This window comes from Leopardus geoffroyi, chromosome A2 (genome assembly GCF_018350155.1).
Source record: "Leopardus geoffroyi isolate Oge1 chromosome A2, O.geoffroyi_Oge1_pat1.0, whole genome shotgun sequence".
Lineage (NCBI taxonomy): Eukaryota > Metazoa > Chordata > Mammalia > Carnivora > Felidae > Leopardus > Leopardus geoffroyi.
Window position 1 is genome coordinate 113,463,577 of NC_059331.1, and position 21,525 is coordinate 113,485,101.

General features: G+C 37.3%; 1 protein-coding gene across 1 annotated transcript in view; it reads left to right on the top strand.

Moving 5' to 3' along the window:
- Positions 1 to 21,525, top strand: part of ABCB5 (ATP binding cassette subfamily B member 5) — a 140,639-nt gene that overhangs the window by 109,632 nt on the left and 9,482 nt on the right. Inside the window, exons 22-25 of the mRNA XM_045495045.1 lie at positions 1,093 to 1,193; positions 2,067 to 2,207; positions 14,238 to 14,394; positions 17,040 to 17,237. Coding sequence (XP_045351001.1) covers positions 1,093 to 1,193; positions 2,067 to 2,207; positions 14,238 to 14,394; positions 17,040 to 17,237 — 597 coding nt within the window. The remainder of the gene's footprint in view (positions 1 to 1,092; positions 1,194 to 2,066; positions 2,208 to 14,237; positions 14,395 to 17,039; positions 17,238 to 21,525) is intronic.

The following is a 21,525-nucleotide window of genomic DNA, read 5'->3' on the forward strand; positions in this document are numbered from 1 at the left end:
ATTTTGGATCCCATGTGATTAAAAGAAGGAATCTTCAGGGGGCGCCTGGGTGGCGCAGTCGGTTAAGCGTCCGACTTCAGCCAGGTCACGATCTCGCGGTCCTTGAGTTTGAGCCCCGCGTCAGGCTCTGGGCTGATGGCTCAGAGCCTGGAGCCTGTTTCCGATTCTGTGTCTCCCTCTCTCTCTGCCCCTCCCCCGTTCACGCTCTGTCTCTCTCTGTCCCAAAAATAAATAAACGTTGGAAAAAAAAAAAAAAAAAAAGAAGGAATCTTCTTTTCAAAAATTATATAAATATGGAAAATCATTAATTATATATGAATTAAATATCTTTTAAGTTCACAAACATCAAAATGAGAAATGGCTGTATCTTATGCAGCATTTAATAGTCATACCCATATTACTTCACTGCAGTGTTTCTGAGTTTTTTGGGGGGTTGCTATTCGCATTTCTGTGCTAGAGTCAGACAATTTCTCAAATAATTACAAGTAAGTAATTATTTGATTCTTTTTACTGTCTTCTTGAATTATCTCATAATTCCTTTGCACAATTGCAAATGACATAATGCTAATGTTTGATCTCTCTATGGAACCAGTTTTAAAAAATTGTTTTTAACATTTATTATTTCTGAGAGAGACAGAGACACAGAGACAGAGTGTGAGCAGGGGAGGGGCAAAGAGAGAAGGAGACACAGGCTGCAGGTTCTGAGCTATCAGCACAGAGCTCGATGCATGGCCCAAACCCACGAACTGCAAGATCATGACCTGAGCCAAAGTCGGACGCTTAACCAACTAGGCCACACAGGCACCCCTGGAACCAGTTTAAATAGAAATTCAGTGAAGACCTGAAGGGGACTGAATTTAGATCAGCCGACTAAATCTTTTTAAAAATTGTCCTTGAGCCTATTATCCTAAAATGTTATTTTCCTGTATTGTTTTTGGGAAAGAAAAAAAGAAGCTAAGAAAACTTGTCAGGAAAACTTATTGACTTAATGCTTTATTTAATATGCCCCCAGTATTAGTGACTGGAATTCACAGACAGAGAAGTTAACCATTACTAATTTTATTTCTCTATCTTATTGTCCTATTTTATAAGGTAGCAACTGAAGCTGTGGGAAATATTCGGACTATAGTGTCATTAACAAGGGAAAAAGCCTTTGAGCGAACATATGAGGAGATGCTTCAGACACAGCACAGGTGATTGTAGATTCATACTGAGTCCATTCACTAACTATAGTTGTCCCTGTGAAGGCAGCCTTCCTGGATGACTGCAGTGGTTTGCCTGCCAATTCATTTGCTCTGGAATCATTCCTAATAATGGCATATCAGAATTTCTCATATGACTTCATCAAGAGGAGAACTGAGAACAAGCACAAGTAGAAAATTTTAGGTCCTCCCACATTGCTATGAACTATGCACATTTTTATTATTTTCCTGAAACAAAATTGAGGAAATAACATATTCAAGAAAGAAAATAAGATTGCTCAGCCCTTTATACTGAATCTCTAAAATAGTTCATATTTGAAAATGAATGTATACATAACAAATGTGATCACTCCTTTTAATCTTAAACTAGTCCTCCTTATCACATTTACTTAATGATACTATTTGTATTACTTTATCAGAGAGATAGCTTTGTACTATTTTATTTTACACTCATGCTTGTGATTGATACCACCTTTTAATTTCCACTGTTTATTGTGCTAGTGAAAGATTACAATAGAAAATATTTCTAAATGCTTCAAAACCAAATCTCTTCAAGTCTCATTAGCTGTTCATTCACAGACTTGTCCTCTCATTTGAAAGTATACAGAGGCAACTGTTACAATGAGCTATAGAGTGTATAGCTATAGAGAGAATCATTGTTTTCTGTTTTCTCTATGATAATTATTATTTTAAAAAACTCACTTTCTCTCTCATTCTTAGAAAAATGTATAACATGGCTTAATGATATATAACATGGCCTTAAATGATAATATGGCTAATCTTCTGTATTCATTACTCTACATTTATTTAAATTACCTTGCTATACCTCATGTCCCATTATTTAGTAAATTTTATGCTTTTCAGAAATACTTTGAAGAAAGCACAGATCGTTGGAAGCTGTTATGCATTCAGCCATGCTTTTGTATATTTCGCCTATGCAGTGGGGTTTCGATTTGGAGTCTATTTAATTCAAGCTGGACGAATGACCCCAGAGGGCATGTTCATGTAAGTTGTGCAAATATTTAAACCCTGTAAATGGGTTATGTACTTAAATTAGCCAGAAAGATGCCTAGTTTATAGTGCATTCTCATCTAAATCACATGGTGGGAAAGACATGCTGGGAAAATTTTTAAATGCTTTTTGTTACTTAATATCTCTAAGTGCAGTCTACCTGGTAAAATACTGATACTGATATAGTACAGGCAGTCTAAGTTAAACACCCAAATAAATTTCTCCCTACTTCAGTTTACTGAATGTGGGAATGTAGGGGTAAAATATGCCTTCTTGTCATCCATTCCTTTGAGAATTTGTAAGCCTTCATGGAACTCCCAGGATGGAGATGGCATTATCAAATATGATGTAAAGGTTGAGTTCTTTGCTAAGCAAATTGCTCCAGAAGAAATACACGTAAATATTTCCCTTTAGAAAAATCACATTTGGAATTAATCACGGCATCCCATTGAGGCTGCCTCTTCCCAAAGCACTTGTTGGAGCTTCCATTTTGGAATTCTGTTCACACAGTTATGAGTTGCTTTACTTTCTAGGAACACCTAACTTCAACCTCTGAAATCAGAAAAACTAATTTTGAACGTTAATTCTGAACTTCTTAAGACTGTAAAATAACAGAACATTGCTAAGTTGTATCATAAATGCCACTGCTAGGGGCACCTGGGTGCCTCAGTCAGTTGAGTGTCAACTCTGATTTCGGCGCAGGTCATGATCCCAAGGTCATGGGATCAAGTCCTGCATCGGGCTCCATGCTGAGCATGGGGCCTGCTGAAGATTCTCTCTCTCTCTCTCTCTTTCTCTCTCTCTCTTCCTCTGCCCCTCTCCCCTGCTTCCATACTCTCTCTCTCTGTCTCTCTAAAAAGAAAAAATAAAATAAAATTGTAAAAAGCAGCCAGAGTGAAAAAGCTTCCCTGAATACAGAGTATTCAGTAGTGATCGAGGAAGGATAAAACCTCAGAAGAGAGCTAAAATATAGCTGTAGTAATTACTACTCTAGATCGACCTTAGCAAAGCTTAAAATCCTACAACTGATAAAGCTGCTCCACAATAAACCTAATGGCTGCCAAAACAAATTCAGTGTTCTTTAAAGAGGGACAGCAGTATGCAGACACTTACCAATATAATATTTATAACATCCACTATGCAACACAAATTACTATAGACATTCACAGCAAAGGGAAAATGTGATCCATAAATAGAAAAAAAAAACAGTTATAAAAATAGATCTATTAATGACAGAGATGATGAAATTAGGGGGCAAGCACATTAAATAAGTTACTATAAAAATGTTCAAGGATATAAAGGAAAACATAAATATAGTAAGAAAAAAATGGAGAAAAAAAGGAACTACAAAGAAAGGAAAAATAAATGTCACTGCTAAATATTTAGAGCTAGAGAAATCTATACAATATTTGACTCCAAATGTAATGTTATGTTTTTTTTACAAGCCTCCCAAAATATACACATCAAAGCAAGGATCAGCCTCTTCAGAACACTGACTTGGGAGATGACACCTGTACAAAACATGCTGCCATTTGGCAAAATATGTTGGGAACTCCTCTTTGGGGTTCACCTCCCAAGACTCAGGCACATTCTTTTGAATTCCTCAGTGATGGCACATATTTGTATTTTGAGAATATATATTCAATATGAGGAGATGACAAAAAATCATTTGAAGCCAAATAATTTCAGAATAAGTTGCAATATTTGGTTTCCATTCATATGATTATGTATGTATTTATTTATCAAATATTAACTGAGTTCCCAGGAAGCCTTTTTGCTTGGCACTCAGAAGAAAATAGTCCACAGTTCATCAACCCAGTATTCCTGAATCTTACCTGACTATAAGTCCACTTAGCAGTTTCCTGGAAGCAGATCTCCTGGTAAAATGGAATATCTTTATTTAAAATTTCAATAGAAAGTGTAGGCTCCTTGTTCTGTGTTTTCCTACACTTTAAAACAGTGTACAGTATTGCCTGTATAAACATATAAACCACAGTATAACATTTAGTATTGGGCTTCATTCTGATTACACAGACTAATTTACTTAGATTAACAAGAAACTAAATGTAGAATCACTTACAGTAATTTATTCAGCTTGCCAGCCTGTTAAATTAGCATTTTTCCCTTGGTTCTAATGTGATACAAGCAATCACAAGCTTAAAAGTTGGTTGTATTCCAGAAGTTTGTTTGCAAGCCAAGTGTTTGAACATATTTTCTTCGTTTTGCTCTGAACTTTCTGCAGCCATCTTTAAATTCACAGGGTCTCATTTCTTCACGGTTACTGGTCCTTAGTATTAGTAGAGACAAGCCAGTTAAGTATATCCATACTAATGTAGGATGTCTGATGGTTTTACCAATTCTCACAGAAGAAATTTAATATTTGAAAAACATTGTAACCCTAATTAATTTCCAGTGGGTTTACCTGAAGGTAGTATAACAAAGCAGTCAAGGGAGAACTACCTCATCTTTCCATCACCAAACTCACCACTACCATGTGGTCCACCATGCCAGCCATCTCCATGGAAGAAATAATTGTCCCTGCTTATGATGAGTTTCTGCAATCATCTTTTCACACTAGTTTTTCTGTCACTACTATTTTTTGTTTTTGCTTTATAATCATCTGTCTTGAGAAAAAGAAATCTCTCTCATGACCCTAAGTTCCCTTCTACCTACTTCTAGTGACTCTCTGGTCTCCTTTGCAGCAAAACAAATTCCAAAGAGTTGCCTATTTTTGTTCTCTACACCTTCTCATCTCCAATATCTTTTAAATTCATTCCAGTCAAGCCTTGGTTCCCACCATGCCACTAGAAAGATTTATCAAAGTTACCACTGACCCCCATCTCACCCACCCAGACAGTCATCCAGTGGTCATTCTCCCATCTACCTAATTTGACCCCCTCAGCAGCATTTGAACTCTCCTTCCTGAAACATTTTCTTCTCTAGGCTTTTCTCCTTTTTCACTGACCCTTCCTCCTCTGCTCCTTGATTGGCTCCTATTTTTCTGCCAGGCCTCCACATGTTGGTGGGCTTTAGAGCTCTCAGCATTCTTCATCTACACACTCTCATTACTGATTTCATCCAGTCTGGTAGTATCACTTGTATCCTGAGGACTCCCTTCTGTTTATTTCCAGCTCCCTGAACACCACATGCTTATCCAGCTATCTGTTGGACATCCCACTTAGATGTCTAATAATATCTTATTATGTCTAAAACAGAACTCTAGGTTTTTTCTTCTCAAGGGTTCTCTTCCCCAAGATTTCCCTATGTTAAGTAAATAGCACCACCATTGCATTTGCTCAGCCCAAATATTGGGGTCATACTTGTTGCTTCTCTCGCTTTTACCTACCACATATGGCAGCAAGTCCTGACAGCTCTAACTCCCAAATACTCCTCACCATCTCTGCCCATGTCACCCTCATCCTTACCTCCTAACCTTGTGACTGGCTCACTCCAACAACCTGCTCACTAATGTCCCTGTGTTTATTCTTGCTTCCCTGTAATCCATTATTGGCACAGTAGCTAGGCTTATCTTTTAAAACACAAATCTAATTCCATCAATTTATTGAAATATTGTAATGACTTCCCATTGAAATTTAAATAAGGCCAAATTCCTTACTTTAACCTGAAAGCCCTACAGATCAGGCCTTTGCCTTCTTGTCTAACCTCAATCACCATTCTTTTTTGTGAACTGTCAGCCCCATACTTGCCTTTTTTTTTTTTCATGAAAATTTAAAAGTATTCTGGTTTAATTTTAAATTCAAATAACTGAACACTAACTATATCACACATCCACAACCATAAATACAGTTAGAAGACATCCCTGCATTAATTTGCCGAAGTTTTTTTTTTTTAATGTCTTTTTCTCTTTTCAAATTTTTATTTAAATTCTAATTAGTTAACGTACAGTGCAATATTGGCTTCAGGAGTAGAATTCAGTGATTCATCACTTACATACAACACCCAGCCTTATCATAACAAGTGCCCTCCTTTGGGGCACCTGGGTAGCTCAGTCGGTTAAGCATCCGACTTCAGCTCAGGTCATGATCTCACAGTCCGTGAGTTCGAGCCACACATTGGGATCTGTGCTGACGGCTGGGAGTCTGGAGCCTATTTCAGATTCTGTGTCTCCCTCTCTCTGTGACCCTCCCCCATTCATGCTCTGTCTCTGTCTCAAAAATAAATAAACGTTAAAAAAAAAAACCACAAGTGCCCTCCATCCATCTAGCCCATTATCCATCTAGCCCATCCCCCACCTCCCTACTGCGATCAGCCCTCAGTTTGTTCTTTAAGAATTCTTAAGAATCTTTAAGATTCTCCTGTGGTTTCTTTCCCTCTCTCTTTTTTCTTTTTTCTCCCCCCCCCCCCCATATGTTCATCTGTTTTGTTTCTCAAATTCCACATATGAATGAAATCATATGGTATTTGTCTTTCTCTGATTGACTTATTTTGCTCAGCATAATATACTCCAGCTCCATCCACATCGTTGCAAATGGCACACACTTGCCATTTCTGCCCCTAGAACTCCCATCTCAGTGTCTGTACTTGGTTTTCCCTCTTCCTGCAATGTTCATTCCCCAGGTCTTTGCCAGGCTGCCTCTTTGTCACCACCCTGCCCTCTGCTGGTAAGTCCACTCCCTGGAGAGACTTTTGTTAAGTAGTCTCTTTACCCATCCGCCTTATCACTCTATATCCCATTACCATGTTTTATTTAGTGATAGCACTTATCACTACATGAATTGATCTTTTCTGTTGCTGTATTGAGTGCACAGATTGTAAGCTCTGTGGGGGCAGGGCTTAGCCTGTTTTGGTCATTAATATTTCCCTAGAGCCAAAAACAAGAGCTTGGCATGTCGTAGGCATGCAGTAAATATTTATTGAATAAATAAATGAATCAAAAATAAAGAGGGGGTGCCTGGGTGGCTCAGTCAGTTAAGGGTCCAACTTCAGCTCAGGTCATGATCTCGTGGTTCATGGGTTCGAGCCCTGCATTGGGCTCCGTGCTGACAACTCAGAGCCTGGAGCCTGCTTCAGATTCTGTGTCTCCTTTATGCTCTGCCCCTCCCCCACTCATCCTCTGTCTCTCCCTCTCTCAAAAATAAATAAACATTAAAAAAAATAAAAATAAAAAAATAAAGAGGAAAATTTGGATTGGTGCATAATTAGGCAGTCCAGGTTTTCCTGGAAATGTGCTTCCAGAGTCAATACATTACTCCTGTTTTTCACGGATTTTTCTATTTTTCTTCCCTTCTACATTGATATATCTAATACCAGCTGCTTTGGCAGAAGGACTGGGTCTAAGTCAAGGACAACCATTTATATAAAAATAGGATGGTTGTAATTGGGAGTCCACTTCTTTACTGAGATTTGCTTAGGTTAAAAATAAGCAAAGAATTTTCTTAGCTGAAGAATGATGCAGCCTCAAAATCATGTTAAATATAGTCATGCCTGCAATTGACATCATTCCATTTCATACAATAATCACTATAACAGCAAATCTTGACTGAGTCCTTACTCAATATTAGTGATTTGTCATATATTAACTGCTTAATCCTCTCAACTACTATGTGCAGTATGATTCCCAGTTTACAGATGGGGAACATTAAGCCTCAAGACAACAGTTAGCTAACATGCCCAAAATCACAATTCAAGATGCCACAGGCTTTACTTAGCAGACATTTTTTATTGTTATTGTCATTATGATTATTATTACTAATTCTGTAGGAAAAGTTCATAGAATCTCCTATAAACTTTTCTTTTTATTCTTTTTTAGTTTTCCAACATGTGAATACCCAGAACTGGGCTGTTTCTTAACGTAAATGGAACAAGTAACTTGCTTAATGTTATTTTATGACTCTGAAATAGAGGGGAATCAAAAGGCTCCAATACAAAAACTCCTCCTACTACTAACCTATCACACTTCCTGAATCTCTTTTCATTAAATTCATTAAAAACGGTCATTTCTGGAACCATGGAGACATTTTTAGCTGTCAGAACTTACGTTGGACTATTAATATAAGGGCAGTGGTTAATGAACAGTATCACACTGGTATTCCTCTCTTCCTGAGGAAAGGAAGAAATAGGGAGCTATCTGAGCTAGGGTCACTGGTATCATTTTTCATTTCAGTTTCATTCAACCAGACTACAGGCAAAGTAGGGATACCCATACTTTTATAGTATGGACAAAGGAGAGCATCTGGGAAATATGGATACCGGTCTATGCAAAATGTGAATAGATGAGATTTGCCATCAACACCAAAGTCTCCAGCCTTCTTAAAGACCCATTGTGGCCCCCAACTACCATGAATATGTTACAAGTGTACTTTAGACACACTGAATTATACCTGGCCTAGTAGACTCTATGCCTTTCAGAATCTAGGGTGACAGACAGCTTTCTATCTAATCAACTAACTGAATGGAAGAAGTTTACAAAGAAAACTTCCTCCTCCTAGAACCTCCTTAAGTGAAAAGAACTTTGTGTGTTCTGTAATCAGTGGTTTCCTAGCTCACCAGTCAAGAAGCTGGTTAAAAATGCAGATAGCCGCATCTCCCCTCACAAACTTAACCCAGAGATTTGTAGCTTTGATATAGGACCAGGAAACTACATTTTAGGAAACATCCCAGATTATTCTGAGGCACAGAATTTGAGGACCACACTTTAAGAAATATGAGCATAGGGACTAAATCCCAGGCTGCTCTCCTTACCTGCTTAAAACCATGGGGTTTTCTATTGGCCACTACCAGAAACTTTTCTAGAATTGTGTAAAAATTAGTGAAGTCATATTTTAGTTTATTGTTTAAAAAATAAAGATATGTTATTCAGCCAATAAATGTGAATGTATCTTCATGATTTATAGCTACAGGAATGGGTGAGCTGTCTCTGTCAGAAATGACAGTGTGCCCTTTAAAGGAAAATGCATAATTGTTAACAGCAAAATCCTTTTGATGTGCTCATAATATTAATTTACCAGCAAGGCTACTATAAGCGTTAGCTTTTTCCTCTTAAAAGAAGGCAACATACAATTCTTATGGTAGAAGCTGTCTTCCTCCATCTCAGTTACTGTAAACGTTTCTCTGAGATAAGCATTTTAAAAAGGTGAGAGCATTTTCATTCTGCTGCCTTGTAGCACTGTGTAGGCATTTGGAAAATCTCTTGTTTAGGTTTTCACACACAAGTGTAGTAAAATTTTCCCCTTCTGCCTGTTAACTATGGCAACACTTTCAATTTACTTCACTATAAATGTGCACATTTTGAGAAACACAAAATAAGTTTATTTTCTCCTGTCTGACTTTCCATTAGCACCTTTAGGTTTGTTTCTAGCTGACTTGCCCTTTGCAATATAGCTCAGAAACTTTTAGTGTCCAACAGAGGGTTTCTGTAACTTTCCACACCTCCACTTCAGAACTTCCCTCTATCTCTGTTTCCTCCTTCTTTGCTCTACATATTAGCAGGAAGCAGATGGGCATGGTAACTTTAAGTACAGTGATAATAAAAACCACAGCTTTGAAAACTTGCTGAGGAGCAGAGCCAGGTATTTTTTGTGTTGTGGCCTAATCCTCCAAAAGTCCAAATAAAGTTTTTGACAAGTAATCCTTTGAACTTTGAATATTAAATGTGATTATTGGCCAAAAGAGCAACATAGATGGGTTTTCAATGAATATTAGTAGTTAGTTGATATCTTGAAATACTAAGGGATAGAAGGAAGCAAGCCAGGCCTCCACCACCATCTTTGCTCAGGTAGACCAAGCAGCCATGGAAGAACTGTGTGTGTCATCATTATAATTGGGTAGGAGAGCAGCCTTAATTAGCCAAAACAAGGAAAACAGGAAAGTCTTCTCTCAGTGTTATTGCCGTGGCAGCCACCCAACTTGTACCAGCCTCCTCCCTAGGGATTATCCAGAAGAGAAGAAGACAAGATAAGGAGAGTAGATAGAGGGATCAACCACTGAAGGTATCTAAAGGAGACAAATCAAGGCAGGTTTGATATCTAGGACCCTCTGAAGATTCTGAAATGGGATACAAGTGGTAACGAGCCCCAATATGCAGGGAGAGACAGTTCGGGCCAGCTTTCCACTGGAATGAACACCAGGTAAGGGAAAGTACAGTGAATAAGGAGGTTCCAGTCCCAGCCCTACAGTTTTATAACTAAGTAATCCTGGACAAATTGTTTAATTTCTCTGAGCAAGAGTCTCCGCATTTGTTAAGAAGTGATAAGAGTTCCTGCCCTATTTATCTCCTAGGTGATTAAGTGGTAACAAGTAAAAGAAAACATGTTCTAAAACCCAGAGTGCCAAATGAATATAAGTTGTGTATTTTTCTGTCTCCCATGTGTTGAAGAAGGGATTTAGGGTCAGAAGAAAAGGATCTTTGGAGTGTTATATGGATGTTAGGGGAAAAGAGTTATGAGTATGGGTATAATGATAATGGCCACATCTGTGAGGAAAAATACTCTGCTTTCCAGTAAAAAAAGAAGAAACTTACTGAGCGAGGACTTTAGAAGTTGTGATCTGACCTGGTGTGCTAATGTATCTCTGTAGAAGTGTGAGAGCTGATTTTCAACAGAAAGTGTCCCATTAACTTTCAATTCTATGAGAGGAATAATAATAATTTAAACATTTGTTGAGCACTACACTAAGCATCTTATATTATTAATGTATTTAATTCTCACAACAATGCTGTAGGATGTAGCTAGCCCTATTATCTCCTGTTTGCCAATAAGGAAACAGAAGCACAGAGAACATGCCCAAGGTCACAGCTAATAAATAAACAGTAGAGCTTGGATGCAGTCCTGCTCGTCTGACTTCAGAGCCCAGGCTCTGAACCTCCTAGTATACTTCCTATTAGAGTAAATCACCAAAGGTATACAAACTGGGTATGGAAGCAAGATTAAGGGGAAACAGATTAGAGCTAGTAACTATGCAGGGTATTCCTATTTGGATAAGTTGTGTTAAAATTAGGATTAATCATTTCTATACTTTTTTGTGTTATTCCTAGACAAAGGATCTTTGTAAAATTCCAATTTTATTTCAGCAGCCATGATGGGCAAGGGGATTTCCCCATTGTTTGGACATGCTTAAAAGAATCATTATAGTGAGGATGTAGTGTCAATGGCCCCATGAACCCAGGAGAACCCATAAAACTAAGGAAGCAGAAGCCCAGCACCTGAAAATCCTTCCCAGACCTCTTCCTGCTCAATATTCTTGTCACTCAACCCTAGCCAACCCAGAGAGCTGCAATAAATTGTGCAAAAAGTTGTGCCATAAATACATTTTGAGTAGAGTTGAACTGCAGGTTAGTTCATTCTAGCTAATTGGGCCATAGTCAGCTAAGGCATGTTCTGTGGCAGACCAGCATTGGCCTATCTTTATACAGAACTCACCTGGGGAAAAAATATATAGGAGATGAATGTCCCTGATTCACCCTGATTGATGGTAAGAGTTCCATCACCACAAAATTAGGTTCCTCAGTATAATCCTCATCAACATCAACCCCTATCTGGAGTTATCCTCCCCTCAACACATACACAATTAAGAAAGACAGCATCAGGGCTTTTAGCTGGTACTCTCCCTCCCTCCCTTTTCGACTGAAATTTTCCTTCCTCTACTGTGCATCCCTCAGGTCGTATATCTCTCACAGATAAAATTTCTTAATGGAATGCCCTTCTCCCCATCTCAGTAAACTTCCATTTTAAGAGGGATGTAACAAAGACATTGCCCTGCTTATATGTATCCCTAATGCTTAAACTGACTTTTTTGGTGGAAATTTTAGGACAGGTAGATATTTTGCCATGTCTGAAATATTTTCTGTATTGTTCTGAGAAGCCTCTATCTCTTTGGGACTAGAATCCAGGTCTCCTGACTCAATCCAATGATCTTTCCATCTCACCTGCTGACTCTTGCATCAGATTAAGACTTAAGTCTGACTCAGTCAGATTTTTCCTTGCATTAAAAAAACAAAAACAAGGTGCAGCTCTCCCTTGAGCCATCCCACTCTCACAGAGCATATTTTCACTTTAATAAATTTTCGTGCTTCTACCACGCATCCACTGTGTCTGGTCCGACCTTGATTTCTTTCTTGCAATGAGACCCAGAGCTTCCAGGAACATCCTTGGAACAGGCTGGGTGGAGGCCTCAGGGCCCAGGTCTCCCCACTCCACCCTGTAACACCTTTTTGGTGAGCCAGCCAGGAGGAGGTCAGGGCGTGTTGAGCAACCCTCTTCATTGGAGTCAACTCTCTCCCTGAAGACAATGGAAAATTTCACCTCATCCCCAAAGACACCCCTCAGGGATGTATTTTGAGACAGTGGGATCAGCTCCCATTAGAAAGTCTAAATGTGGGGGAGGGAACACCTGGGTGGTTAAGTCGGTTAAATGTCAGATTCTTGTTGATTTCAGCTCAGGTCGTGATTTCACAGTTCATAGGAATGGCCTCTGAGTCGGGCTCCACGCTGATGGTGCGGAGCCTGCTTAGGATTCTCTCTCTCCCTATCACTCTCTGCCCCTCCCCCACTCACACACACAGGCATTCTCTCTCTCTCTCTCTCTCTTTCTCTCAAAATTAAAAAAAAAAAAATGAAAGAAAAACAAAAACTCTGATGGGTTACCTGAACTCAGTAATCACTTCTGATATTTAGTGAGTATTTTGAATGGCATTTTGAGCTTTAAACAATTTCTGTAAACATTAGTACTAAAAATGCCTTGACATCACAGAACAATAAGCATCCAAGTAAACTGGTTGTTTTTATATTTTATACTGTGCTTGACCTTTCAAAGGCAACAAGATTCAGGATCTGAGGTCTAGGTCACTGAAGAAAGTTCATCAACATCCACCAGAGAAATTCACAAGGAGATCAGAACATGTTTACCTTGCTATGATCCAGCATAGCAAATAAGCAAGTGGGCTCCGTGATGTCCTTTTACTTACCAGTGAGGGGAGAGGGGTAGGGGGATGGGCAAAAGAAGTGGAAGGTGATTATGAGCTAGACCCTTCTAGTTATAATATAAATGAGTCACAGAGATGTAAAGTACAGCATAAGGAATAAAGTCAATAACATAATAACTTTATATGGTGACAGATAACATACTGATCATTTTATAATGTATATAAATGTTGAATCACTATGCTGTACACCTAACTAATGTAACATATAATAATGTTAACTACCCTTCAATAATAAATAAATAAACAAATAAATAAATAAAGCCACTAGAACTTGTCCAGTCTTAGCTGAATTATACCTTTAGTTCTGCTATGGAGATACGTTATTTTTTATTCTAGTAAAATGTTTTCATGGCTAAAATGAACATAGAAAAATATTTAACCATGGCCACATGATATGCCACATATCTGTGAATATTCTGTATGCTTCCAGACATCATTTTCATACTTGCTATTTTATAATTAAAACAGATCATAATCTGTATAGCATACCTAAAAGATCAAAGCTCTTCATCCAGGTTTGCTAAGGTATATTTTAGTCCTATTTTGTTTTGAGGACCTTAAAAAGTGCAGTCTCCATTCTTTGCTCTCTTTAAACCATGTAGTACTTCAGGCAGATAACCAATCATCTGACATCAATTATCTGTTCTAACTACATTATATGCAAAAAAAGGGGAAAAAAAGGGAAAAAAACATTCATATCTACTGTGTAAATTCAGATCTCATTATTGCAGACTCATTCTTCCCATTGTCAGTTGAATTCTCTGTCAAATCTCCAAGCAAGTAAGCCTTGTATCAAAGTGACTAGAAAGTTTTATATTTACTTGTTAGGACCTTTGATCTTGGTCTCTAATAGGAAGAGAAATTTTTAAGATTGCCTGAGCTCCAAAGGTTATTTTGATGTACAACGCTACAGATGATCACTGTCTGGTAGAAAATTATAAAAGATATATCATGGTTGGGGCTCTAGCATTAGTGGTATTGTCTGGACCAAAAGGTTATATTCCTGTGCCTGATTTTTCCTTTATTTTTTGGAGTTCTGTTGTTTGAAAATGGACCTAAGATTCAAATGTTTTATCTTTTGACAGAGTTTTTACTGCAATTGCATATGGAGCTATGGCCATTGGAGAAACACTTGTTTTGGTACCTGAATATTCAAGAGCCAAATCTGGGGCTGCACATCTGTTTGCTTTGTTGGAAAAGAAACCAACTATAGACAGCTATAGTCAAGAAGGGAAAACACCAGTAAGCACAACTATGATTTTAAATGTCTACATTATTAATTATCTGTATGCATGATCTCTAGAGACTTAAATGAAGGCATTATGTGATAACTTTTCAAAAGATAGTGCTATAAAGAATTAAAAACTTGTATAAAGTAACTGTTATAGCTACAAAGGGAAAAAGAGGGTTTGTCTTAAGCAAATTTTTACCTCTGCTACTGAAACCTCTACATATTTTATATTGAAAAATACATACTTCTAGTTTATTTGCTTGATGCCTTGAGAATGTTCTTGAACAAAGAATTAACATATATTTAATTTTATTTAGACAACAGAAGCTTTAGTCTTGGATGAAGATTTGCAGTAGAGTTAATTCGTTTTTTTTCTCTGATAATATATACAAAGTGAACAATGCCTCCTGGATCAGACCCCATATTTTATAGTTTACATATGCAAACAGAAGAGGGAAATAAAGGAAGTATATTTATTAAATTCATATATACACAGACACACATATTTAGCCACAAACTTTAAAATACCATGAATATTAAAAGAGAAATAATAGTGAGATTATATAATTTCAAAACAAGCCTCTTAATAGTATCTTATATATTAAATATATATTATATATTTATATAATTCAACTTTAAGATTTTTATAGACATTTTAATTTTTTTAACATTTATTTTTGAGAGAGAGAGGGAGCGAGCACGAGTAGGGGAGGGGCGGAGAGAGAGGGGGACACAGAATCTGAAGCAGGCTCCAGGCTTTGAGCTGTCAGCACTGAGTCCGACGCGGGGCTCGAACCCACAGTGAGATCCTGACCTGAGCTGAAGTTGGATGCTTAACTGACTGAGCCACCCATACACCCCCTAGACATTTTAAATTTAAAAGTAAGAATAGCCATTAGGTATATACTTAAAAGAAATTTTTCATTTAAAAATATTTCCCACTCGAATTTTAACAGTCGATTTTACGTATGATAGCTTAAAATAGTACGTTACTACTAAAGCTACATAATTATTAAAAGGGATGCCAATGCCAGTCATTAGTTAAAGAAATAAAAAGATCTTGAAATTCTCAAAATAGAATGCTCAACGATGCATCACAGTCAAAATAAGATTTCATACTTGTCTTTTGGAAAGTAAAGGTTGTAGAAAACTTCTTTTTAATTTTAGGATTTAGATGGATAATAACATTGTTACTCATTTCTTTCAGAACCTTACAGTAGAGGATTTGAGTGTGTCACTGATAAATGTCTTCCTAGAACTACATTACATGGCATGGAATATGGAAACGTTTCTAATAAAGACTGTAAAATTAATTTACTTAATCTTCATTTTATTTAATATACAGATACTTCTAAATTTCACTCACTGTGCTTTTAAAAATTAAAGCCTACTAAAACAAAACTGGCAAATGTCAGAAATTATTGAAGCTGGGAGACAGTTCATTACATTATTCTCTCTACTTTTTCAGTTGTTTGAAACTTCCCATAATAAAGTGTTTAAAATAGTAAGAATAAATTTTAAAATGTATTAAAGTCTAGAAGTGTAGAATATCTCTATGCCTTTCCCAAAGGCACAGAACATACACAAAATAATACACTCTTCATTATTCTCAATTTCTGGGTTTATTTTGTCAAACATTATTGCATAAATAATATTCATTTTGGGGCAAAACAGAAAGCACTGAATAAGCTAAAAATAAGCTATTACTACTACTGCACTTAACTTTTTGGCATATCTCCTAACAGTTCTTTGACAATAGAATATCATTTTCAAACATTTTTTGATGCCCCTGTCCTCCACCTACCTCTGCCTTCTACCTGTATGCTGCACTCAGAATATGCTGAGCATGACTATTAAACCTATTTAAAATGTAATTGATTGAGGGCAAACATAAAGTTCAAAAAGAACCTAGATTCTATGAACCAAATATATAAAGGAAAAGTTAATCATTTAGTGATAGTTCTGGAAAGTCTTTTATAAACATCCCTGGTATATAGAAGTATTGGTTTACAAATTATCAACCCCTAAAATATCAAAGCATACAGAGAAAAATAAATAAGCTTTTAGGCATCACTGTCAAATAATAACCAGTCAAAAACAAAAACCCAATTCAAAGTATAATGTATATTAACTGTAAAACATGGTCCAACTTACAAAAATAACATTTGTACATATAGTTTATGAGGATGCCAGCTATTATGAATTAAGTGATAAAGGTCTGTAAAACACAAACTAAATTTATGTATATATAAATATATACATATATATAAATATAAATATATGTGTATATATATACATATATACATACATGTATGTATGTATGTATATATGTATATATTACATATACATATGTAATTATTTTGTCAAACAGCGAATCTGCAGATTAGACTATGTCTAGGTAGTGAAGCCAGAGGAAACCAGTGCTTTTTAGGAAGCTGGTGAAGTCCGGTAATGAAGACAAGAAGTACAGATATAAAGATCCATACAAAAGTGAAAGAAACAATCATGCAGTCAGTAGCTCTTCAATAGGAATAACATTTAAAATAAAATGATGTGGAAACATGCATAATTTTCAGAAAACACTCAGCCAGTGTGCTATAATGTGTTACAATCTTTTTAAGTCATCATTCTAAGCCCTGCTAACTTTCTTTTCCAGGATACATGTGAAGGGAATATAGAGTTTCGAGAGGTCTCTTTTTCCTATCCATGTCACCAGGATGTTCTCATCCTTTGTGGCTTATCCCTAAGTATTGAGAAAGGAAAGACAGTAGCATTTGTTGGAAGCAGTGGCTGTGGAAAAAGCACTTCTGTCCACCTTCTGCAGAGATTTTATGACCCTATGAAAGGACAAGTGGTAAGACTGATTTTAAATACAGCTTATCTCGTTTTTGGTGGTGCTATTCTTAAACATTCCCTTGGGCTTAATCATCCTTACTGGTTTGAATAGGGCAAACAGGGCAGTAGTTTAAAAAAAAAAAAAAAATCTCTCCCTTAACTAATCAGACAAGCAAGCCAGTAACAAAAATGATGGATAAGACTTTGAGGCTAAATAGAAAATATAAAGACTCAAAGATTCTTCTGTCGTGATAGTGGCAGAAATTTTGATCTTAAACTGAAGATGATACAAATGGAAAGATATTCCACGCTCATGGATTGGAAGAACACATATTGTTAAAATGTCTACACTACCCAGAACAATATACAAATTTTTTTTTCATTTTTTTTAATGTTTATTTTATTTTTTGGGAGACAGTAAAACAGAGCGCAAGCAGGGGAGAGGCAGAGAGAGAAGGAGATACAAAATGTGAAGCAGGCTCCAGGCTCCAAGCTGTCAGCACAGAGCCCAACATGGGGCTCGGACCCACAAAGCATGGAACCATGACCTGGGCCAAAGTTGGACGCTTAACCAGTTGAGCCACCCAGGAACTCCACAGTCTATAGATTTAATGCAGTCCCTATCAAAATACCAACAGCATTTTTCACAGAACTAGAACAAACAATTCTAAAATTTTTATGGAACCACAAAAGACCCTGAATAGCCAAAACAATCTTGAAAAATAAAAGCAAAGCTGGAGACATCACAATTCCAGACTTCAAGTTATATTACAAAGCTGTAGTAATCAAAACAGTATGGTACTGGCACAAAAACAGACACATTGCCCAATGGAACATAATACAGAGTACGGAAATAAAGCCACACTTATACAGTCAATTTTTGATGAAGGAGGCAAGAATATATAATAGGGGAAAGACAGTCTCTTCAATTACTAGTGCTAGGAAAACTGGACAGTTACATGTAAAAGGATGAAATTGGACTACTTTCTAACATCATACACAAAACAACTTAAAATAGATTAAAGACATACACATGAGACCTGAAACCTAGCAGTCCTAGAAGAGAACACAGGCAGTAATTTCTCTGACATTGGCTATAGCAACATTTTTCTAAGTAGGTCTCCTAAGGTAAAGGAAACAAAAGCAAAAATAAGCTATTGGGACTATATCAAAATAAGCTTTTTCATAGTGAAGGAAAACATCAACAAAACAAAAAAGAAATCTACTAAATGAGAGAAGATACTTTCAAATGATATATCTGATAAAGGGTTAATATCCAAAATGTAGAAAGAAACTCTATAATTCAACACCAAAAAAAAAAAAAAATCAATTTAAAAATGGGCAGAGGACCTAAAGAGATATTTTCCCAAAGAAGACATACAGATGGCCAGCAGACACATGGACAGATGCTCAGCATCACTAATCATTAGGGAAATGCAAATCAAAACCACAATGAGATATTACCTTATACCTGTCAGAATGACCTGAATCAAAAAGACAAGAATTAGGGGTGCCTGGGTGGTTCAGTCAGCTGAGCGTCCGACTTCAGCTCAGGTCATGATTTCATGGTTCATGAATTCAGGTCCTGCGTTGGGCTCTCTTCTGTCAGTGCAGAGCCCACTATGGATCCTCTGTCCCTGTCCCCCTCATGCTCTCTCCTGCTCATGCTCTCTCTCTCTCTCAAAAATAAATATTTTAAAAAAGATAAGAAATAACAAATGTTGGCAAGGATGTGGAGAAAAATGAACCCTCATGACCTATTGGTAGGGATTTAAATTGATATAGCAGCTGTGGAAAATAGTAGGGAGGTTCCTCAAAAAATTATATATACAAATACCATATGGTCCAATAATTCCATTACTGAAATTCACCCAAAGAAAATGAAAACACTGATTCAAAAAATATATGCACCCCTATGTTTATTGCTGCATTATTTACAGCACCAAGATATGGAAGCAACCCAAGTGTCTACTGATAGACAAATGTATAAGGAATATATATGTGATATATATATATGTATATAATGGAATATATGTATACGGAAGATATATATATGTGATGGAATATTACTGAACCATAAAAAAGGATGAGGTCTTGCCATTTGTGACAACATGGATGGACCTAAAAGATAATATGCTAAATGAAATAAGTCAGACTGTAAAAGATAAATACATATGTGGAATATGTGGAATCTAAAAAACAAAACAAATGAATAAACAAAATAAAACAGAATTAGACTTATAAATCCAGAGGAACAAACTGGTGGTAGCCAGAGGGAAAGGGGGGATGGGAAGAATGGATAAAGGGGGGAGTGGGAGATGCTTCCAGTTGTAGAATGAGTAAGTCATAAGAATAAGGGGCCCAGCATAGGGAATATGGCCAGAAATACTGCAGTAGCCTTGAATGGTGACAGATGGTAGTAACACTTGTGGTGAGCATAGCATAATGTATGAGAAGTTAAATCACTATGCTGTACACCTGAAACTAATACTCAAAAAAATTTTTAAAAAGTCTATTCGGCTCAGGTCACAATCTCATTGTTTGTGCGTTTCTGCCCCGTGTCTGCGCTAACAGTGCAAAGCCTGCTTGGGATTCTTTCTCTCTCCCTCTCTCTCTGCCCCTCCCCATCCCTCCCTCCCTCTCTTTCTCTCTCTCTCTCTCTCTCTCTCTCTGTCTCAAAATAAATAAATGAACATTAAAAATGAAAATTAAAAAATTAGAAGTTTACAAATTAGAAATTTTTAAAAAAGAAAACAGGAATTTTGATCTTACAAGCCATAGAATTCTTTTAGAATACAGGTGTTGGAGGAGGGGTCTAATATCCATACCTGGGCTCTTTTTATACCATTCTGGTTTAAAACAGAGATAAGTTTCCTCTGCCAGCTGATTCAGGCTTCCTGCTATTCCTACCGGCCTTTTCTAAAGTTCTCTCAAAACTTTATGCATGGTTAGGGCTTATCTGAATCAGTTCCATTAAGTCCTGCATCCTGTTTTCAAAAAAATGCAACCTCTTCATCCTTAGCATTCCAGTGACTTATTCTCACTAGCGCCTTTCTTACTCTCCATATTTTCAGGTTTTCAATTATCCTTTCCCAGCAACACAACAACCACCACATCCACCCCCATCCCCCGCCACACACACACACACACACACACACACACACACACACACACAGACTTCCTATTCTGCCTCCTCTTCTAATCCCCAAAAGTCAAAGAATGACATATTAGTCCTCATTCTCCTCCAATTTACAGGGTTGGTTTTTTTTTCCCATCACAGATTCTTAATGACTATTTGCAAAATAAAATGGTCCAGAATGGCTCCCTATTACCAGTGATAACAATGAGTTAACAGTGAGTTCCACAATAGGTAACAGTCATCTATTTGCACATAGCATAGCACACCCTCTCCTTTAAACCCTCCAATGATTTCCTCCTGCAGTTTGTATAAAATGGAGTCCATCCCATGATCTGGTCCCTCCCTCTCTCACTAAACTCCCCTATCACTCCCCACCTCATTGTATACTATGTGTCAGTCTCACTGGCTTCTTAGTGTTCTTTAAACTCACTTAGTGGGGCACCTGGGTGGCTCAGTTGGCTGAGCATCCAACTTCGGCTCAGGCCATGATCTCACAGCTTGTGGGTTTGAGCCCTACATTGGGCTCTGTGCTGACGACTTAGAGCCTGGAGCCTGCTTCAGATTCTGTGTCTCCCTCTCTCTCTGCCCTTCCTGCACTCACGCTGTGTCTCTCTCTGTCTCAAAAATAAATAAACATTAAAAAAAAATTAAACTCACTTATGGCCTTTGTTCTCACTGTTCCCCTGCTTGGAATTTTCTTGCTTTAACCTCTTTGTGGACTCCTTCTTATCACTCATGTCTCAATCTAAATGCTACTTCCCTAGGTAAGCCTTCTTAGATTACTCTGTAGAAAATAATGCATCCACCCACCTGCTTCCCACACTCTCCCCACATCCTCAGTCAGTCCCTATCCCATTATTCAGTTTTCATGACACTTTCTTTTTCTGAGTTGATTATTTGTTAGTATGTTTATTGTCTGTCTGTCTCCACTAGAATGTAAGCTGCAGGAGGGCAAGAGCTTTGTCTTGCTTACTACTATTTCCCTGGCACTTGAAGAGTCCACATCAGCTAGTAGATATGCTTATCAAATGTCGGTTGAATGTTATTATATGTTCATGTGAATAAGTACGGCTATGTACAAAATGACATACACCTATATGCAGACTACTGTATAGGTCCCTACCTTCTCTCTCTGGGCTTTAATAAAGTGGGGTCCTATTACAGTGGA